Below are 22,450 nucleotides of genomic sequence, written 5' to 3'. Positions count from 1 at the left end.
TTAAAAAAAAAAACTTTAATTACTTTATTTTTATACCAGATATACAAATGAGGACGTCATTTGATTTACAAATTAGGTTTTGGTCATTTCTGGGTACAAATTTGTCCCCAAAATATAGTTAAGCACGTACACAGAAGCTGTATTACTGCTATACAAGATTTTCAATAGCCAATCACATTTGAGCCTAAAATGAAAAGCAAAATCAAATGTACCTTTAATACAAGGTAAACAACAGTAAATATCACTGTAAAAGGCTGCAGTCACAATAAAAACAAATTTAAAACAGACTAAGCGCAATTTATTTGACAGGATTATGTAGGTCGGCAAAGTATACATCATACATTTTTACTTTGGATTACATTTTGAAGAAAGTGGAAGTTAGTAGGAGAGTATTCATATCTTGGATTGATTTTTTTCTAAACAAATATTTTTTGAATGCGTTTATTTAGTAAGAACGCTTTAAAATGATCAAAAGTGACAGTAAAGACATTTAGAATATAAAAAAAACCTTTCTATTTCAACTTGAGTAATGGATGCTGAAAATTCAGCTTTGCCATCATAGGAGTAAATGACATTTTAAAATATATTAAAATAGAAATCAGTTCTTTTAAATAGTAATATTGTGATGTATTATTACATTTCACAATATTACTGTTTTTACTGAATTTTATATCAAATAAATGCAACTTTGTTGAGTATAATACGGTGGCCCAGTAGCACGAGACTCTTCTTTCAGAAACAATAATAAAAAATAAAAATCTTACCGAACCCCAAACTTCATGCCCAATAATGCAAGTTTTACCTTAAAAAACTAATTGTGACCCTGGACCACAAACCCAGTCACATGGGTACATTTTTTGAAATTGAGATTTATACATCATCTGAAAGCTGAATAAATAATATTTCCATTGATGTATGGTTTGTAAGGATAGGACAATATTTGGCCAGAGATACAACTATTTGAAAATCTGGAATCTGAGGGTGCAAAAAAATCGAAACATTGAGAATATTGCCTTTAAAGTTGTCCATTTATGTTTGCGATTATGCGGCATTAACTCACAAAAATAAGTGTTTTATAAATTTACGGTAGGAAATTTACTAAATATCTTCATGGAACATGATCTTTACTTAATATCCTAATGATTTTTGGCATAAAAGAAAAATCGATAATTTTGGACCATACAATGCATTGTTGGCTATTGCCGTGCGACATGTGACTGGTTTTGTGATCCAGGGTCACAATTTATAAATTGAACTCAAACTCAACACTACATTTGTCTATTCATTTTATTGTTTTGTCATTAGGAAAAAAGCACACAGTAAGGGGGCCTTGACAGCGTGCAGCATCATGTGTACAAAGCTGATAGGCCAGAATAATCATACTGGGCAGCTTAAAGCCTTTACACGCTCAAAGCATTTCTCACCGTGGCACGTTGATGTGCCGTAAGCAATCGTTTAGTCCATTTGACGATGTTCATGTAAAATGCATTGTTTTACAACTTGGCCGAGCTTTGGCTTTCGTTAAAATGCAGAAAATCAAACTGTATATATCAATTCATTGAAAAGCAGCTTGTTGCATTAGATGCTGATATTATACTTTTAGTTTTACATACTGCATTACCTTATTAAATAGGTAAGTAAATGATGCTTATAGCAAATAATACTTAAGGGGGAAAACTTCTGAAGCATTTTAGACCCCTCACACTAGTCAGGGTCAGTATAGCTTAAGTGGCTGGATACAAAGAGCTTTGAGTATACAAAAAGAGAGCCATGATCATCTGAATATTACTTTCAGATTACACCTGAAAAAAAGAAGTGAAAAATAATATGTACAGTTTGGTAAGCTTGACAAGTCACATTTCTACACAATGAACCATTATTGTGAGAAACACTTTTGATTTCCATGATGGTGAAAACGGATCTTCTCATTCAACTGCCAAGTTTGGTTCTACCTGAGTTTGTGTATCTATCAGGGGTGTATATGTCCCATCTTGTCCTTGAACTATTGCATATGACAACTAAGAGACTGTTCAGCTCCTAAAATTCACACAGACTCCTAACTGGGTTCAGTGCGCCCCTTCTGTCAAATTAAACACCTGTCCTGCAGGTTTCTCTAGACTGCTCGCTCGAGATAATACCAGGTGAAACTGCTGTATATGAGAAATGAAAGAAAACAGTTTTAGCGTGATAAGAAAGTTACTAGTTTGCACCTTATGCATCTTTCCCTTTCGCAGGAAGCGTTAAGACGGTCTTGGAATGCACAATATACTATATAGAGTAAATATTGCCGTTACTACAAGCGTGATTACTGTAGATACATAGAGTGGCCTCCCTACCACTAGAGGCACCAGAGAATTGAGTGTGTCAGGCTTGGCTGGAAACAGCCACGTCAAGCCACTTTGGAACAAAAGTAGGACTCGGCTCATCGCTTAATCGTCATCAATAGCCTCTCTTTTCGATTCATCCAGTTTCCGCTCCATGAGTTGAGAGGCCGGGCTTGGAAGAGACACCACTTCCACAGGAGGTAGCATGGCACCTTCTGGCTCAATGTCTTTTCTCTGGGAGAGATCCTCCTGGAAACAAACCCATCACATTCAAACAAACAATCCTGACCACAAAAGCAGTCCGAATAGTGCATTTACAACAACCTGCTCAGAGAAACGCTGACTCATGACTTGATCTCCAAACTCCTGAGTCTCAACCTCTTCGCTGTTGGAGTGGCAGCTGGGGCTCGGCACCTCTATCCCATGGCTCTCGAGTATGGCAGCCTCTGAGTGAAACAGAGAGAAAGTGTTTAGTATAAAGAGATAACAATGACTGTTTAAAAATCCTGCAAAGGCTTTCCTGTCAAGAAAAATGACTGAAATGAATGCTTCCAAAAAAAAAACAAATAAAAAAAAAACATCTTGTGTCACTTAAATCAGCGAGTGTCAGACTATGATTGTTACAGTCTCACCTATGTTGGCACGTCTCTTCATCTCCTTTCTCCGATTGGCAAACCAGTTGTACACTTTGAGCGCAGTGACTCGTTCAAATTCTGACAGTTTGCATCCTGAAACAACATGTATGCAAGAAATTCATCATTTAAATCAATAAGTCAATTGGCATTCAGTGAGGCAGGGGTACATTTGCAACAAATATGGCATGGCTATGCTATGACTGGTCTGGTTCTGAGGCGGCTTAGATACTGATTGCAATCACTTACCAGGTTTTTGAATGACAGCATTACAGGCATTGGCAATTTCCTCTCTTTTGGCCTCATCAGGATACTGATTCTCTATAAAGAAACTATGAGAACAAACACAGTGAATCAGAACAAGACTTGGAAACCAACCAATAGGAAACAGTAACAGCCCTAGCACACTGATTGTTAGTTTAACTGCTTCTATTGTTCTCATTTGTAAGTCGCTTTGGATAAAAGCGTCTGCTAAATGAATAAATGTAAATGTAATGTAAATGATTAATTAAATATGCTTTTATTCACAACATTTATGACATCACATTAAGTGGAAAAATGCTTGCGAATGGAGAAAATGTTCCACTTTTAAGGGAACAGTCACCATACCTCACTATGAAATTAAAAAGACGACAATATGATGATTGTGCCATCACAATAAATTCAGAATTCAGGGGTTAGTGCGCGTGCAGATGAAGGGGGGTGTGGGGAGTGGAGGAGAGAGAAGCATGAAGAGGGAAGTTAGCTAGAGGAGAGATGTCCTAAACAACGACAACGACTAACATTAAAAATGTATATTCTTGAGAATTTTGACATGGCCGACACACCACCAAAGAGACGACATTCCGATGAACAAATAACAAAGAAGAGGGAAAAGGAGAAGGAATGCGCGAAGTCCCGAATTTACATCGGAAAAGCGTTAAAAAGGTGGCGAGAACTCCGCCGGCAGAAGGGCTTCCAATCCGACATGCAGGTGGCTCTGTTTTTGCTGGACAGGTGGGGAAATCCAGTTTGGTTTTTCTAAATGGTTCATGACTGTTTTCAGGAAGCACGGAAGGGAGGGAGGGAGGACGGGATGAGGAGGAGGGAGGGTCGAGCGAGCCTCCGTTTTGTTTTACAATACTTTGAACGTCAGCAAGAAGTGACTTCACCCAACATCGCTTAGAGCACCTTTAACTGCAGCATGTATTTGTCTTTCTGAGTTTTATCTTAAAGGAGCCATGCATATGTTCTTTTACAGATGTCACCCTGAGAAACAATTACAATCTGAATAGTGCCAAAGACAGTAATGCTCTGTCATTTACCTCTCCATGATTGACTGGCACTCTTTTCTCCAGGTGAAGCGACTACCTCTGCGCAGTCTAAAAGGCCCAACCGCTGCCCTGTCTGCGGGGCTTGCAGCCAACCTCCAGTCGGGCTCCTCTTTAACCAGTGAACGCATGGACAACGTGGTGCCTGTTATGAACATTAATGCACACAAACCAAAATAACAGTAGAATATGAATACACTGCACATGTAGCTAAATACAAACTAAAGGGATGGTTCACCAGAAAATACAAATTGTGTCATTTACTAACCCTAAAGTTGTTCCAAACCAGCATGACTGTCTTCCTTTCACAGAACACAAAAGGAGATACTTATAGAAGGATGTCCATGCTGCTCTTTTCAATGCAATGAAAGTGAATCGTGGCCATAGCTGTTCCTGGTCCCCATCCATTTTCATTGCATTTCATTTTCTGTTAAATTTCTCAGTTTGTGTTCCACACAAGAAAGAAAATCATAAAGGTTTAGAATGACACAAAGGTGTTTTTTTTTTATGAACTATCCCTTTAAGTCTAAAGAGCCATTCTAAAAGACTTTAAAGCCATCTTTCCACTATTTCTGACATTCGCATAGAATTCGCACAGAGCTTACATATTGGTCGTGAAGAATAAAGTGTTTGATTATTTTCCATACAACGCAAAAATGACTGTCAATACGTCTAAAAGAAAAGCATAGCACGGTTATTATTGTAAACTAAAACTATAAAAAACTTTATTTTACTTAAAACTTTGTACTTCTTTACTTTGTATTTTTTTTAAAAACAAAAACTTAGAACTTATTTTATTTCAGCTAGTTGCCAAGGCAAGATTTCTTATTTTAATTTAGTTTACTAAAATAGTTTTCAAAAATAACTTAAATTGAAATAAGAATGAAAAAAAAAAAATTATTATAGACATGTCAAAAACATCAAACAAAATTACTAAACCATTGTCCAAAAAATGTAAATGAAACTGGAAAATATAAATAAAAACAAATTAAATAATTTTATTCAAAACTATAAAAGTATCTCAAATGACACTAAAAAAAACGTTGAAGCATAGTAGGTTTTCTAGGGTTAATCAACTAAATAATCATCATTATATAATAATTATTTCAGAAAATGATTTATGTAGTGTTTAAAGAATCGCATTTTAGTGCAAAACTATTGGTACTGTAACTCTCAACTTGCACTCAAAAAAGTTCTGATTAGAATACATCACATATGGCCAGGTCTAGCCACAAAAGTTTAAATATTTTTATGCGCTCGGAGTTCAAATAGGATCCAAAAATTGCATATAATCGGAACTCTACGCAGCTCCCATACTACTCTCCATTGGAAATGAATGACTTCTGGTGTATTGTTTGTTGGAGATAGTGAAAAGGTGATTTAAGACTCAAAGAGAGCAAATATTAATTTCCCAAACCATTTGTACTGAAGTAAACTTAAGCAGTGTTTCCCTGCTGCGTGGACGTTACCTGACTGGGCTTGGTGAGCAGAGTACCAGGGGAGGAGGTGCATCAGCAGTTCTCTCTGCCTATTCCAGGGAGTGTCAGTCCTGCTCCTGGGGACCTGAGCATGCTGGTTTTCACTCCATCTGATTCCTTTAACCCATTTGGGCAATCAGAAAACTGTGTTAACTAGGGCCCCTTCGAGAGGCCGAAAACTTGCAATTAATGGTGATGACCGTAAACAAATATTAACATAGTGCTCAATGAAAATCCTTGTAGATCGTTAAAGTAAGTAAAAATGTATTGTAGATAGCAGCGTTAATAGACATTCAACGTGATTAGGTTCTTGGAGCCATGCTCAATTCTCTAGCGCTGCAGAGAATGTAAAAGCGTCATGCTCAGGGCTTTGTTAGTAGGGTCGGGTGTTAATTGCACTTCAGTGCAAAGAGGACATGAAAACCAGCATTTGACAAACCCAGGATCAGGACTGAGAGCTACAGAAGAGGGTCAAACCTGGGAGATGAAGAGCAGAAGTGGTCCTGGAGGGCGTCACATTACTTAATTAGCTCCTTCAAGCATCAACATGTTTTCTGTATTATAAATGCAAGATGATGCGAGTGTTGGCGGTGTTACAGCCTAAAAGGCTTTAAAGCTAATTTCTGATTGCAACAACCTACACTTCTTGGATGTGCCAAGAACAGCATTAACTTAAGCGCATAACTGATGGGAAATGACACCAGTTGATTTCATTTCAATTCGGTGCGGCGACATAGCATGTCCTTCCAATATATGGTCTTTATCAAACACTGAATTTTCAAATGTAAAGCCCTCAAGGACCGTGCAAACTATATAGGGAAGATATGGCAGAATGGCAAGTGAAGACCCAAAAAAAGAAGAAAAAAAACTGAACATAAGCCAGACCCAAGCCTAAAATTCAGGCCACGCCCTTGTTTTTGGAAAGTCGTCTCCCTGCTGAGGAAGCACAACTCACCTGGGCTGTTACGCTCCAGCAGGTACCAGCGATAGAACGCCCTGCGTTTGGAGTCGCTCATCTCAAGCCCCTGCTGCAGAAGCCACTGGGAGATGTAGCTCTGACTGATACCTGCAGAAGATCACACAGTCATACAAAAGGAAATGACAGGAAAAGACCAGAATAAAACCAAAGATGCCAGGGTTAACTAAAACTAAAACTATTAAAGACATTTTTATTCATTTAAATAAAATAAAATAGAAATATTAGATGAAAAACCTAAAATGATGTTGGTTTGGCAACTAACTAAAATAAGTTTAAATTGATGCACTAAAATTACTAGCTGGAAATAAAAAAAACTGAACTAAAACTAAAAAAACTTAAAAAGTGATATTACAGAAAGTTAACACTTTAATATAAGTTTCCAAGTTAACGTAAATCAATACATTAACTATGAGCAATTTATTTGTTACAGTATTTATTCATCTATTTTAATGGTAGTTAATGAAAATACAACTGTTCATTATTACTTCATGTTAGCTCAGGTACGTTACATAATATTAACAAATACAACTTTTGAAATGAATAATGTATTAGTAAAATGTTGAAATTAACATTAAATGATATTAATAAATTCTTTAGAATATTTTTTCATTGTTAGATTATGTTAACTAATGTAGTTAACTTAATGAACAAATGGAATCACTGACAAAAGCAAATGAAAATATAAAAGCTAATTCAAAATACTAATAAAAACTATAATAGTACATACATATTACTAAAATGGCATTGCTTCGTTCAATAGGTGTGGTTTTATATAAATATACAGGCTCAAGCCATTTTTTTTATATTGTTGAAGTAAAATTAAATAAAAGTCCTGTATGTGATTGATGTAATACTGACTTCCAACTAACTTTAATTTCAAACAAACATCTTGCTTTTTTGACACCCACTGTTATGAGTAAAAAAGCATATGTCCTCAAAATAAACAGATTATTGATAGTAAAAGCATTTGTACTCTTGTAACTTATAAGATCCACTGTTGATCTTTCACTGTATAGTATAATCTGTGTAAAAGTATTGGGAAATGTATTAAAGGGATAGTTCACTTTAAAATGAAAATTCTGTCACCATATACTCACCCTCAAGTTGTTTCAAACCTGTATGAATTTCTTTCTTCTGCTGAACATAAAGGAAGATATTTCGAAAAATGTCAGTAATCAAACAGTTAACTGGTCCCACTGACTTCCATAGTAGGAAAAAAAAAATACTGTTTGGTTACTGACATTCTTCGAAATATTTTCCTTTGTGTTCAGCAGAAGAAAGAAATTCCTACAGGTTTGAAACAACTTGAGGGTGAGTATATGATGACAACATTTTCATTTTAAAGTGAACTATCACTTTAACCAAGGGATGAAAATGAAGTTGCTTCCACAGACTAAAGCAAGTTTGTTGTGCAGTCATGTTCGATATCCATCTTCTCTATGCGCATGTTTCATCAGCTCTGACCTCTTTGCAGCAAGATATTATCAGTTTCACATGCTTGCTGATCTTTTCCTCCATGTCAATGTTTTGGTTATCGCAGTTGTGGTTGGCCTAGATTTTCCCTGTCTGACATTCTTGATGTTCAAGTAAATAAAAACATTACTAATATATTTCTCCTGTTCAGCACAGGAAGTAATATACTTTGTGAATGTACAGTAAATGAATATAGCCTAGGTTAAATGGTTTTAGTAAAAAATACTTTGTTACCCATTCTCTGATGGTTTTGCATCATTAGAAAATTAGCATGTACACTGTTTTTTCCATTGTGAGACTGAAAGCATTCAGACTACCTGTGACTTGTCCAACAATTGCCTGTGAGATCCTTCTGTTATTGAGAAAAGCCTTTATCTCTTCTTTCACAAGGTTACTGTCTCTCCTACAGTCCAAACAAAGACAAGCATAACATTGACAAAGTCAAAACATTAGGTTTTAATTTTCATTAAGCATTAAAAACGTCAGCTGCTTTAAAAGATTTTATAAAACGTTGGGGTTTTGCATTATATATGTTTAAATGGGGAAAATATTATGTGGCAGATCCAAAGCAGTTACAAGAAAATCTACAAAATGTATCCATCTGAGCCAACTGTCCACCTGACCTGATTCAGAAAGGGCTCGTTCTAGGAAAATTACACTGTTGCTCAGGGACGTTCACTGTCATTATCAACTGTTATATTAATCTCTACCTCTCAGGAGACCTGAGAAGAGAATCCCACAGAAGCAGCTGATATAGTGCTCTCATAAAAAAATACCTCATGTATTCCTCCACCTTCTCCTCCAGATCCCAGTCTTCTTCCGCCAAGTCGTAACTAAACGACCTCTGAACTCCGCTGGGTGGGTACAGGGGTGGAGGCGAGGCATCGTAGCTGTTGCTGGGTGATAAAGCAGCATCTATAACAGGGGTCTGTGTGGTGGCTGAGGTAAGAGAGGAGGAGGAAGAGGAGGAGGACGAGGGGGCAGCGGGGGTTGCGGAGGTAGGGGCGCTGGGTGGGGCCGAGTGATTGTTGCAGCATGGGGCTCGATGGTCTGGATCAAGCCTCTCTAAAGACTCAAGGGCTTGAATGATCTGAGGTTTGGTCATCCCTGACAGCCTTAAACGCTGGAGCAAGTCGATCTGTTCAATGGTATAGCGCGGCTCCACATCACAACACTCCATCCTGACATCTGCGGGAGAAGAAAAGACAAAGAAAATAAGCAAATTATGTTGTTTTGATTTTATATTAAACATCACTCAAATGAGAAGCGTGTAGTTTCTGCACCACTATTGTCATCACAACAACAAAAATAACAGAACAGTGGGGTTCTGGGAGTAAAAATTGACTGATTTCTTATGACAACTTATAAACCTTTAAAGACCGAGATACTGTGAACTACAAAGTTGTTAAATCAATGGTGTGTAATATTGTTGAAGCCAACAGCTCGCTTTATTTGAACTTTAGAAAAAGAATCGCATTTAACAGCAGAATACCTAGTGAACATCTACATTACCCATGATTCTGCAGAGAAATCTCCACCAATCAGAGAATTGAGACAAGCACATTGTGATGCCCACTCTCATGAAGCACTGCAAATGTAGAAGTCAATTTCCCAACACTCTTAAACAACTAAAATATTTTAATGTTTGCATTAATATTTCCTTCATTAAAGTTGTTACACAGTCTTGTACTTTGATTTGAAGCCAAAAAAGTATTAAAAAAATGGGACAAAAATATCTGGAAAAAAGCTGGTTTAAAAATAGCTGGTTTGGTTAGTGGCTTATGAGTATTAAACTAATACTTTTTTAAATCCCTATGGGGAAAAAAGTATAAGAAAAATACTTTCGAAACCAAATGTGGGTGGGCACTATAGAACAGCAAAAATCTGCTATTGGTCAGGAAAACAGATGTCCCTCCCCTAAACTCAAGACATTGGATGAGCCAGTGTTGCTGTGTCAGGTTGGTTGAATGCTCAAACAAACAGAGCGCATTATGAATGGAGAAGGGGCTTGTGGTCTTTTTTGCACAGGAAAAAAGGAAAAAGAGCATAATAATATGGATTTAAAAAAAAAAAATTTACTTAAAGTTTAGTATGTTGAACTATGTTCCTTACACTTTGAAACTATGTATTGTAAAAGCACTACACAATTAAATGTAAATTGAATTGAACTGAAAAACACAAAGCTATTCCATAAGACTTGGAATACATCACACAAGCTTTAATTATAATTGTATGGTACTTTTTTCTCATTTTGGAGCCTGACAGCCCCAGTCCCCATTAACTTTCATTATAATAAAGTGAGCAGGATTCTTTAAAAATTCACTTTTTTTGTACCACAGAATAAACAGTCAAAGGTGTGAAATAACATGAAGGGTGAATAAATAAAGACACCATTTATTTTTTTATATTATATTTTTATATTTATATTGGTGAATTCCAAAAGGTACACTGGACACATCTAGTTCTATATTTGACATTACTGCCAATCTCATATATAATTCTTATCTATCTATCCTTGTACTTTACAATTCTTTAACTACCTTGCAGTTGCAAACACTGACATTCCTTCAGGAAATGCAAATCTAGCTTGATTATCTTCATTTTAAAAAATGCTTCACATCATTTGTTGCCCTACCTGATATCTGAGGTGATAATCGGCCCGTTGGGAGCGGTTCTGCGCGTGGAGCCACAGCAGGAAGGCACCACTGTCGCATGGTCGAGGAGTCACCCGCAGGGGACAAGGGGGGCTGTCAAAACATCACAATAACTACTAACAGCCAGTCAGCATGTGTCGGTTATTCACGCTAGAGTAACGATACAAACAACTCGACTACGTCTGCTTTAATAAAGACCTTCAATAACAGATAAAGCACGTTTGTAATCATGATTTTATTTTGTGTCAGGCTCGCGCTAACTGGCTAGCCCCAGCGGGCACGCGCTGCTGTGCAACTGCATACAAAAATGAATTATCTTCGCCTTTGTTTTCACACTTGCAGCTGAACCCACTGACTTTGGCACGGCTTTTACTTCTGGCAGACAACGCGTAAAAGTCATGCACTACTACAAACAAATGCGCTGCTTTAGTTTTTGTAACGGATTCGCGTCTCACAGTATCACTTATGAGTGCGGGTATGAGATGCCTTCATAGTAGCACAGCTTTGATGCACAGAGCGCTAAAGTAACTGTAATGCCGCTAGCATGAAAAGCTATAGCCTATGCCCATCACGCAGTTATCCGCCTTACCTCCCCGCGCTACCGTCAAACTGCAGCCGGAGTTGAGCTGGTGCCGCTGGAGAGCGGTCGGTACACACCCTGGGTGTAATCCTGGCCCTCCCGTGCGCTCACTTGCACTCCGAGGAGCTTCAACTAGCTAATGAAGGTGATCCGAGGAGGGTCACATTGTCCTGGGATGCCGCAGCATAATATTACTGGATATATGGAAGTCAACAATTGACCTCTCAACCCGCAGCGACAGTCCCATGTGGATGCAGGAAGTTGATGCCAGAAGAGACTCCCATACGTTTACTATCTTTAATGACATGTAAAAAGATTTTGCAAGTTCTTTGGGCAAATTTTCGGGAGTAGATGTGAAATATAAAATGTTTGTACTTTTTGTCAAGTTTGTTTACGTTCGTCAGATTTCGCAGGACTGCTATTCTGTATGGATTTATGCGTTCCTCTTTTTGCACACAGAAATGTGAAGGTTTATAATGCACCAGGAATGTTACTTGCACTGTCGACATGAGGTTCATACTGCTGACCACAAATAAATCTTTGTTTTTTATTTATATTAATCCTGTATCATTTAGTTATTGCAATGTGCAAGATGAGTCCTTCATCCAGCACAATCAAATTGAGGCTTCTACAAGAGGAATGAAAAACAAAAACATAAATCAAGACATAGACTAAACAATAAAATGAGCCTAAATACAAATAAACAAATCCATATAATTACTAAAATATTTAATTATCAACAAAATAATTTAGACGCCATATATTTTAGTGAGCAATGTAATATTTTATTATAGCCTATTGGATAAAATGCATTTTTATAAAATAAAATAATAATTACAAGAGTCCCATTTGTTAACATTAAACTAACAACTTAGCTAACATGAACTAACAACTAACAATGTGTTCTCTTTTATGGAAATATTTTTTTAACCCTAGAATGCATGAACCAAAAAAACCTACATAAATGCACAAAGCGGCATTTTAATTAAATAATTAAAATAATTGATGATACAAATTTTTTTTTATATATCAAACATGTTTATTTGTCCACTTTCCTTTATGCATCACAAAAGATTTAATTTATTCTATTTAAAATACAGATGTACTTTTTCCTAAACAAACTCTAACTAATTTAGATCTAATGTAAAGTATATTAGTCTGAACATTCACTACCCACATTTCTCACAGAACAAGTGAAAATGATCTTTCCAGACAGAGACAGAACTGTCCACATAAGCATAACTTTTGGCCAGAGTTTGCACCTTTTCCTTTTTTTTTTGTGGCCTTCAGCTGTCTTTTCACATTCACCAACAATATAGTAGGGAGATATGCATATTCAAACACAGGGTTGGTGGAAAAAAATCAACAGATTTTTAAGTAATCCATAAAGTTTCAACAAAATAAGTATTATTGACAAAAATATATCCCAAAATACTGTGTTGATTCAATATTCCATAAATGAATACAAGTCTTGGGGTTGTGATACAAATTTTTTAATTTTTTCCCATCCTATGACCAAGAAATACAGTATGAAAGTGACATTGATGAGGGTCAGAAACAAGTTTTGTAAAGAATTCATGGAATGTCAAATAAATACTTGTTTTTGATAAATATTTAAAAAATCACAGAATGCCGGGTCAATTTGCATTCCCTTTATGCATTCTAGGCAACTGTAACATGACAATTTTCATTTTTTGAATGTTTCATACAGTTCAAAAGGTGCTGCATTACATGAGTGATAAAACAAGTTTAAAAAGACATCTCATTCGTAATAAACCACAATAGGGTGCATGGTCTTCAAAAAGGTTATGAACTTTAATGCAGGGTCAGTTCACCTTTAGATGTCAGTTCATTTTCATCTTCTAAATGAAAAGCCCTGTCCTCAGGAGACACAGTCTATGGAGAAATTAATCTCAGCTGTATTACTGGTGATCACCAGCCTGGTGTGCATCTCGATGCCCCTCTGGAAAATGCTGTATCTCATTTTGAAAGGCTGATATGAGTGAGCCAGCTTACATAGACATAAACGGATGATCCATCTAGCAACTCCGGCCTGCAAAGACAATCAAGATAATATCCAGGAGACAATAATATTAGAGTAGTCTGCTGACCATCCTCCCTCGGATGATATTAGTGCTGCTGGCTATCTCCTGAACTGGACTTCCTTTCTTCTCCAAATTAACATGCAACAAATGCTTATTGCTTACAAATCAAAGCTCAACCTCAAACTGTGACTACATAGGATACTGAGTTACTTATTCTAAAAAAAATGAGTAATATAAATACAGTCATATATCAGAAATGAATGGCAAAAGGACATCACAAAGAACAAGAAAGCTACTTAAAATGAAACACCTTGTACTTTTCTATTATTATTTCAATTTAATATTCTTCATTTCTTTTTCTTTTTTTAAATTGGCCATACAGAAAATAGAAAACAGCCCTTATCTGCCAGAAGAAACATTACTAGATCAATGCAGTCCAACGAGACGGTTATAATAGTTTCTGATGTGACGTGAAATAGCACTTTGTAGACTGTACTGAAAACCCACACTTAAATGGGTTGGGATACAAAATGGGATTTCAATAAAACTTGGCTGCCTATACAGTAGAAAGGCAAAAAAAACAAACAAAAAAAAAACATTGGTGCTAAGTGACTAGAAAAAACAGAGAAAAAAGGCTGCATATTATTACTGTGACTATTCTTGAAAATACTTTGTCTGCAGTAACTTTTTTTGGTTGTTTAATAAATGTATTTGTGTTATTAGAATGCAATTTGCATGTAGCCTACATCAAAAAGTAATGTGAGTACGCATTGTAAATTACTTGTAAATTGTAAATGCATTACTTTACTCGTTACATCAGAAAGGTAATCTGATTATGTAATACATGCTGAATGCTTTAGGCTACAGTATATCTTCATTTAAAACCAAAATCGCATACTGTCCACTCAAGTGGACATCTGAAAATCTCTTAAATGTAAATAATTTAAAATCTTGTTTTTCATGACTTAAGAGCAATAAAAACACATAGCGAAAAAATCCTGACTGAAAATGTATTTTAAATTCAATTTCATGAATTAAACAGAAGTTGTAAACTTTATCTCTAATTGAAATAACCCGTTAAACATGAAAGTATTATGCTATCATTTAAGACCTTTCTCGTTATATAGAAACCTTTTGTCATAAAGTGTTCTTTAAAATTGAGACAAGAACCATAATGTTATATATGGAACCCCAAGAGTGCATGGTGAATATTAGTCAGTAGTAGCAGTTTTTAAACATGAGCATGTTGAAACCATCACAATATTAACTTACCAATTATAACAGGATTTATGTTATTCTTAAATTTTAGATATAAATATTTGAAGACACTCTGATCTGATCTATTTACCGGTAATACATTGGTATGGTGGTGTATTATTTTCTAATGATGCCCGCGTGCGGTATACCGTGTGAAAAGAGAGCCGAAGTACCGCCGTGAAAACAGAGAGGGCGCTACATATCTGTGATGGGCTCATATGCTCACCCTGTTTTTCAAGGCTCAGGTACTCTTCCTCTAGTATACCTGCAACCGTATTATATGCCATAACTTTGACATGCCCCACATTTAAAATAAAATTCAAATTGATTCAAATCATGCCTTCATTACACCTATTACCATTTCATTGTCATCTTGCAATTTATTGCCATACAGTATGCTTTGGTTTTGTTCCCCCTTCAGCTAGTGGCAATTTTGCACTATACTATACTTTACTTGTTGCGATGATAATAATGTAAAAGAGGTATAGCCTAGTAGGCTATAATAATAAATAATTATAAAGTAGCCTAAACATGAGCACTTTTATATAAATTACCAACAAGAAAGCATATGCCTATAGTATTTAATCATGTATTCAAACATGTTCTCCAACAGAAAACGTTTTACTGGCAGAACTGTTTCTTGCAGTTCTCTTCCCCTTTGTGTTTGTGTCCCTCTTGTGGAGAGAATCTACATCATTTATGCAATTATACATGGCATTAAAGACACTCTGAATCCAGTTGCTGGAATATTTTTCAGAATATCAGAACATTTAACAAATGATTTATAAACTTACCACCCTCAAAGGCTGACCTGAGGGAATATCCGGGACACATTCCTGCACAAAAACATATGTGTGATCAGGACAGTACAGACAGGAGGTGCAACTCCTCTCTCCTGGAATATATACAGAAGTGTCATGACCTAACCGAGGGCTTAAAGTATTGAGGACATTGTTCAATGAGTAATTCAGGTGAGTTACTGAGACAACCAAACTAAATGTTCATAAATGATTTTGAATCTGAGTTGAAGTTGACATATTTTCGTTCTGTTTGCAATACTGAGAAAAGCCGAACAATATTTGTTGTCATTATGTGCAAAAACACTTCATATATCAGAAATAGTATGCTTTATTGAAGTTCTGTTTATGGTTGTAACGAGCAAATGACAGTCGGCAGGACTTATTACTTAGGAAATCATGTTAAAATGTATCTCTGTAGCATTTCCCCATCACTATCGCAAACATGTTTTCATTTCCCAAAAGTCCAACGAGCCATTTTCTGTTGAGATTGCTGTGCCAAGTGTACAAAGTGTGTAATGATTAACTGAGGTGACATCTCTCTTGCAGCCCAAACTCTGTCCTCAGTGAATCCTTTGTGTTTGCTGTGAAGTAATGTCCACCCACACTGCTCCGCTCCACTTCTAATCTTTCCTTCAGCTTTCACTGTCCTTCCCAGAGCACACCAGCAGAATATCTGTAACGCTTGTCAGCACAGCCGTGTGAAATAAGATACGACCCTCGTCTCCTCTCCGAGTCTTAACTTAGTGTTTATGTAGTTGAGAGGAAAGTACTGGAGGCTGTAAATTCATTGAATGACAGTAAAGTCAGCACAGAGCTCTTGGCTATTTGGTATATCATCAGCGCTCTCTCTCTCTCTCTCTCTCTCTCTCTCTCTCTCTCTCTCTCTCTCTCTCTCTCTCTCTCTCTTTCTCTCAGGGGTGTGTTGTGGCAGTCTGGAGGAGCAGAAGGGGCTGATGAAGATGGGCCTCAGTATGGTGTTAGTGGGGCATGTGAACTTCCTGCTGGGCGCTCTGGTCCATGGTGTGGTGCTGAGACACTTCAGCCTCCAGCGGGGGCAGGCCATGGAAAGCGCCATCTCTAACGTCATAGCCCTGACAGCGGGCCTGCTGGTGAGGCATGACAGAACTGTAAAATGGGCAATTTGATCTTATCAACCAGAGGAATATTTTGTCCTGTCTTTTGCATACTGCCAGACAAGCCATTTGTTTACAGAGTATATTTAACTAGTAAAATAACTACAGGTGTAGTTCATCAACATGACCCATTAATGTTTGACAGCCAACTGTCCAAATACTTTCTGTTGTAATCTATTTTTCATTTAAAACCTAACAAACTCCTTTTTGTGAACTATCTTGCTTGAAATATGTTCTTGTGGTATTTTTCTTTCAAATAAATTTCACATTGTTTTCATTGTGTGTATTTAGAGCGATGGCATTCATTTATTTTTAAGTGTGGCTATTTTCTAAATATTTGCATTCAAATATTTTGGGGGCTGAGAAGAAATCATAATAATGTGCTGTTCTATTTATCTAGGGTGTCGTTACTGGGATATTGACTATAGTTCTGTCCAAAAATGAGAAGAACAGGGTACTGGTAAGTAAGAACTTCTCGTGCACAAATAATGTGTCTCGGTTATAACTGTAATTTACATTTTGTAATTAAAACCACACGGATTCTCTTGTAGCTTACAAGACAAAATCAGGTCACTTCATATTTCACTTCATAATCAAAAGTAAGAAGTCTATTTAAGTTCACTAGTGTTTTTGTTTATATTGTGACATTATTTACAAGACAATTAAGCTAATTTCCACCTCATATTCTCATAAAAAAATGAGAATAATATCAAAAATATATTTCTCATAACGGTAATGCATAATTGTGACAATGGTGTGTAATTATATAATTTAAATGGTAAATTATTATTATATTTCACCATAAATCAATTGAGTCTAATGGTAGTTACTATATACCTAAATATGCTCAGATATATTATGATAATGAAATTTGAGGGGAAATGTGCTTAATCGTCAATAGGCTATTTAATATTACTTGACATAAAAAATAAGCTTTATATTCTTAATGTGAATATTGTTTTCTTCTTTTGATTTTGGGGTTAAATGTGACATTGAATATTATATTTACATATATTCACCCTCTCATCATGTTCTAATAGCATAGACCTGTTCTTTAGATAAGAGGAATTTGTATTCTGTAAATGCATTTTGTTTCTTCCGCTGTTGTTCCACAATGATTGCACAAATACCTGAGGAACCTGAGTTTTTTCAGGAAAGAAACCCATGAAAGTGTTGTCATTGATTTATGTTTGTGCTTTCTCTGTCAGTTTTCTCTGTACGTTTTTTTCTCCCTCTTTCTTCTTTCTGCCTCAGTGACACACACCTGCTTCCTCTCTCATTCATCAGGGCTTGTGTCGAACTCACTAGCGTTTGATCACTGGCTTGTCAGATAGCTTGTGCCTTCAGAGCTCAGAATGTACAAAAACCCCCTGTGATATAGAAAAGCCTGCAAGGAAAGTCCTTAGCCTGGCGCTTGAGTTTAATTGTTCTTTGCTAATACTGTTAAAACATCTCTCTTGTGTTGCAGACCTCGTCACTGCTCATGTTAAGTGCTGTAGCTGGTTTAGTGTCTGCCGCCTCAGTCACCGGTCTGACGGTGTCCTTGGTAAAGACCATAATTCAGGGGGACAAGGGACTACTCGTTTACTGTGGCTACAGTGATGATGGCAGGAGTCATCTTACCATGGCCAATGAGTGTCCTTTTGACCCCACTCGTATTTTTGTAAGTACCAAAGGAGAAATGAGAGAAAATGTTGAATGGCTGTTGAAGAAATATGTGCAGTTCAAAGTTGCAAATAGGTTTCTAGTTCACCTGTAATTATTTTCTGGGTGCTTAAATATTGAAATTTCTACATTAAAGGTACACTATGTAACATTTTTTTGTTCAAAAATGAACTAAATGTAAATTATGAGATATTATCAATCCTTCTTCCAAAACATGTTTTTGTCTTACACTGATTTACTAGTAAGCCTATTATAAGTGTTTATTTTAGACCTGTTTGGATGGTTTTTATTACTCAACAGATGAGTAAGGTATTTAATCGAACAGATAAATTGCCATATGTAGCTCTCTCTAACTGTACGTTCACACCGCCGCCGACTTGAGCTGCAAAGAAGCTCTGGCCGCCCTGTCAAGGACGCTTGTCAAAAAAGTACGGGGAAGCTTGTTGACGCTTTGGCCGTTCTGAAGTCTGTGTCACACCATGAAATGTAAACAGAAAAAAAAAACAAGCAATACATTGACACTAGGAACCTTTTATAATGACAGCATTTTTATAACCGTTTTGGTCACATTTGGTCGGGAAAAAAAATATTTTGATTAATATGCGCGAGAGAGAGAGAGCGAGACGTATTGTTTGAAGACGGTGAAGGTGAGTGCGCACGCGCGGCCGGGGCTCTCTCTCGTTTGTAACTGGTCCCTATATGAAAATAACGTCATTTCATAAATGATAGGAAACCCAGCAACAGCGATTATCAGTTTCTCCTCCATTTTCTCGGAACTAATGTTTTGGTAGGAACGAAAGTTTACATCGTATGTTTCTCCGGAATCAGCCAGCGCGAAGGACGTCTATATTCCAATTGGTTGCTGGCGTTTGCCGCTGCTTGCCGCTGAACCGCGTCATAGCTCATTACCATAAAGTTGAGATACTTTCAACTTTCTGATTGACGCTCAAAACGCGACGCCGATGGATTTGACGCTCCTTGCAGCTGAGAGAAGCCAGCTTCCATTGAAAATGAATGACTTCCGGTAACTTTGGAAGCTCAAGTCGGCGGCGGTGTGAACGTACAGTAACAGAGTTTATTATCTATTGTGAAGGGTCATATTCATTCGCACAGTCACGTAGAGCCAAAGCACAACTAAAATATGTTCTTCCGCACAATGCATACAGTTTTGTTTTTTAACTGCTAGAGGATCAAAAGTTACATAGTGTGCCTTTAACTTTTATAATGACTAAATTTGGTTTGAATTGCCAATGTTGATGTCAGTATTAAACTGCTGCTTTTCTGACGGTTTTATTACATTGGATTTCATTATATTGTGCTAATTAACTTAAAAATCATAAATGTGCACAATTATAGTTGTAGAAATAACCTTTTGTTCTGTCAAAATCCATGTTTTTAGACAAGATTTTTAAATGTGCACAGATTGGATCCGATCATTTTGTTCTCAATGAGACTCTCTACTCATTAAAAGTGCACTTAATTTCTTCCTCATTAAAAAGTTTTACAGATAGAGAAATTAACAGTAATGTGAATTTTCTAAATGATGTAGTCTTCATATCAATGGCCTAATTGGAGCTGAGATCACATAAACAGCCAAAAAGTACTCGTCTTATCTCAGTAACCCCATTGTTATTGGACATTTTAATTAATGGAATCAACTAATTATGGCAAAGTTTAAATAACCCATTTCAATGGCATTGTTAGCTGTAAACTTTTGCTTTTGCATGATGCTACATCCACACTGTGTCAAGGTGATAGACTGTATATGGGCCACTATACAACATAAAATAAAATGCTTTATGATATGTACAGTATGGTGGTGAGAATACAGTATTATTTACAAAAACATTTTTTTTAATGTAATTACTAAGCCTATTTGCTAATTATTCACAAAGTTAAATGGTTTGAAAAAATCCTGTTTGAATAATTAAAAACTGACATTAAAATGTATTTGGGATAAAAAACTTGAATGCAATACAAATATGCACATTTTTAAGATACTTTTCTATTTTTTTTTCTTTCTTTCTATATACCCTGACGTGTTTTATTATGCACACATGTACAATCTCAATAAAAAAAGGAAAATAAATGAACAAGTATAATGAACAGATTCAGAAAAGGAGCAAACAATAAAAAAGTGGGCTAAATATGCACTCGCAATAGTAAATGAAGGTTAATTTTTTTTTTCACTCTCTCTCTCTCTCAGGGCACCACGATAGTCCTGTGGATCCCATTGATACTAATGAGTGCAGTGGAGATGGTGTTCTCATGCCGCTTATTTAAAGTCTCCATCTCCTCCCTGGGTCAGCCCTGGTGCCTCCGCAAACAACATTTACAAGATGAGAGCAGACTGGTATGTGCTGAATTCTCAAGCAAATCTGCACTGATTCTCAAGAGAGATCAAATTTGCACTATTAAAAATAATCAGCGCTTTAGCGTAGGTGGACTCTTCCTTTAAGTTTCCAGTACATCTGACAACTCATGCGGTCCTCCTAATAGATACTTGAGAGAATACTAACACATGTGTGACTGACACATGGCCCCTGTATGCGCGCATACGTGTGTGAGTGTGCAGTCCTACTGTAAAGCGGCATCACTGTGTTCTTTTTCCAGATGAAAACCCCGGGAGCGCCCGAGCCCCGCTACGCACCTTCACCCAGTCGTTGTGAAGGAGACGAGGAGCAGAGGTTGCCCGTTAGACCCCCAAATCTGTATAAGCCACCCTGCAACTCTCACCCGCACCGTTCCGCATCTTCCGGGTACCGCCAACACCCCTCCGCATCCCCGTTCAACCGGGCGGCGCTGGAACGGTCCAGCATCTGGATCTGATTTTGAACCGGACCATGGCTCTGGCCTCATTCGGGGATCAAGGGCAATTTAAACTCTTTCGAAGACAGACGAATGTTACATAATTGTAGTAGCCTATGTCGCATTTAATGTTTTGTCACTAATGGATCATCACTTTTCGTGTGTTGTCTCAATACAATATGGATATATTTGATATAGTCTATAGCCAATATAGAGACTAGAAAGATAAAAAAAAGTGAGTGTGTCAGGTTTTGCATTCTTTGGAGGGTCATAGCTTTAGGCCTTAAAAGCTGAAATCACCAACAACCGTAGGCCTGTAGGCCTACTAAACACAAAATGTATCTTAATGAAAATAGTTTTTTTTTTTTGAAAGGTTTCTGAGAGCGTTAGTTTTCATTACACTGTTAAAAAGATGTATGATCAATGTTATGACAATTTTTTTTTGCATTGTTTTAACTCTAACACTCATTTTTAAAGTCAGTTTAGTGTAGGAAAATTTAAGTTAATTGTTGATTGTACTTAAATTTAAGGCAGCAACCGTTTTTACAGTGAAAAATAGTCAATAGAAAGTCTCTACACTGTAAAAAAAAAAAAAAAAAAAAAAAATTCTGTGAAGTTTACGGTAAAAAAAACAAGCATAATGGAGTTGCCAAAAAACATAATGTAGTTGCCAGAAACTTACATTAAAAATACGGTAGTTACAGATTTAACTAAAATTTTACAGTAAAAAAAAACCCCATCTAATTAACTAATATAATGTCACTAATGTTAACCTTCTGAAGTACTAATGTCTGTTGTTTTGTATCTTTGTAATACACTGACAAACACCAAACACAGGTGGTGATGAGAACGTAATATGATGAATCAAAGCTCATCACAAGCAGCTTTTCCACAAGCTGAAAAAAAAAAAAAAATATATATAAAAGGTGTACAATGTCATTCACACAAACACCATCATGGTAACACACACGACACTAAAGTAATGCAGTAAACATTAATTTAACAACATTAGATGTAACATAAAACCATAATGTACATAACTGATAAGAAAAAAAAACTAAGAAGAAACATAGTTATTTCAATGAAAATACATCAAATGTGAAGCGGCATGCAGGGAATTCTGGGAATGTCAATTTACAGTTTTCACTGTAAATGATACAATGACTTTTTCACTTCCAAAAACGTACTGTTAACCAAATAACAGGTTTTACCATAGCAGTCTTTTACCGTAAAAATCACAAAGGTTTTTTTTTTTTTTTACAGTGAAAGTGTGTTTGTGTGTGTTCATAGAGGAATAGATTATGAAGTGTCA

The 22,450-nt window shown here is 36.5% G+C and overlaps 2 protein-coding genes and 1 long non-coding RNA gene across 5 annotated transcripts; 1 reads left to right on the top strand and 2 right to left on the bottom strand.

The window, feature by feature from the left end:
* Positions 1 to 276: 276 nt before the first annotated feature.
* Positions 277 to 11,720, bottom strand: LOC309510575 (homeobox-containing protein 1). Of its 3 annotated transcripts, none has more exons than XM_082185410.1 (11): positions 11,440 to 11,720; positions 10,832 to 10,943; positions 8,973 to 9,384; positions 8,514 to 8,599; positions 6,700 to 6,810; positions 5,736 to 5,861; positions 4,261 to 4,411; positions 3,206 to 3,288; positions 2,957 to 3,052; positions 2,676 to 2,770; positions 277 to 2,573 (listed from the first exon to the last, which is right to left on the bottom strand). In XM_082185410.1, exons 2-11 carry the CDS (start codon positions 10,908 to 10,910, stop codon positions 2,430 to 2,432), a joined length of 1,383 nt encoding a protein of 460 aa, XP_082041536.1. In that variant the 5' UTR covers positions 10,911 to 10,943; positions 11,440 to 11,720; the 3' UTR covers positions 277 to 2,429. The 3 variants fall into 3 exon arrangements, with proteins under 3 accessions (XP_082041536.1, XP_082041535.1, XP_082041537.1); XM_082185409.1 differs by having other exon boundaries at positions 2,649 to 2,770; positions 11,440 to 11,709; XM_082185411.1 differs by lacking the exon at positions 5,736 to 5,861 and having other exon boundaries at positions 2,649 to 2,770; positions 11,440 to 11,713.
* A 1,347-nt stretch (positions 11,721 to 13,067) lies between these two features.
* On the bottom strand, positions 13,068 to 15,634 carry LOC309510463. Its single transcript, XR_014210369.1, has 2 exons — positions 15,527 to 15,634; positions 13,068 to 13,483 (listed from the first exon to the last, which is right to left on the bottom strand). It is a non-coding gene; the product is annotated as an uncharacterized lncRNA (long non-coding RNA).
* tmem54b (transmembrane protein 54b) lies at positions 15,554 to 21,329 on the top strand. Its single transcript, XM_082185241.1, has 6 exons — positions 15,554 to 15,703; positions 16,448 to 16,641; positions 17,066 to 17,125; positions 18,134 to 18,328; positions 20,537 to 20,683; positions 20,944 to 21,329. Exons 1-6 carry the CDS (start codon positions 15,691 to 15,693, stop codon positions 21,157 to 21,159), a joined length of 825 nt encoding a protein of 274 aa, XP_082041367.1. The 5' UTR covers positions 15,554 to 15,690; the 3' UTR covers positions 21,160 to 21,329.
* The last annotated feature ends 1,121 nt before the right edge of the window (positions 21,330 to 22,450 follow it).

Source organism: Leuciscus leuciscus (genome assembly GCF_965113295.1).
Source record: "Leuciscus leuciscus genome assembly, chromosome: 12".
In the NCBI taxonomy this organism is placed as follows: domain Eukaryota; kingdom Metazoa; phylum Chordata; class Actinopteri; order Cypriniformes; family Leuciscidae; genus Leuciscus; species Leuciscus leuciscus.
This window is presented reverse-complemented; position numbering and strand designations above follow the sequence as displayed.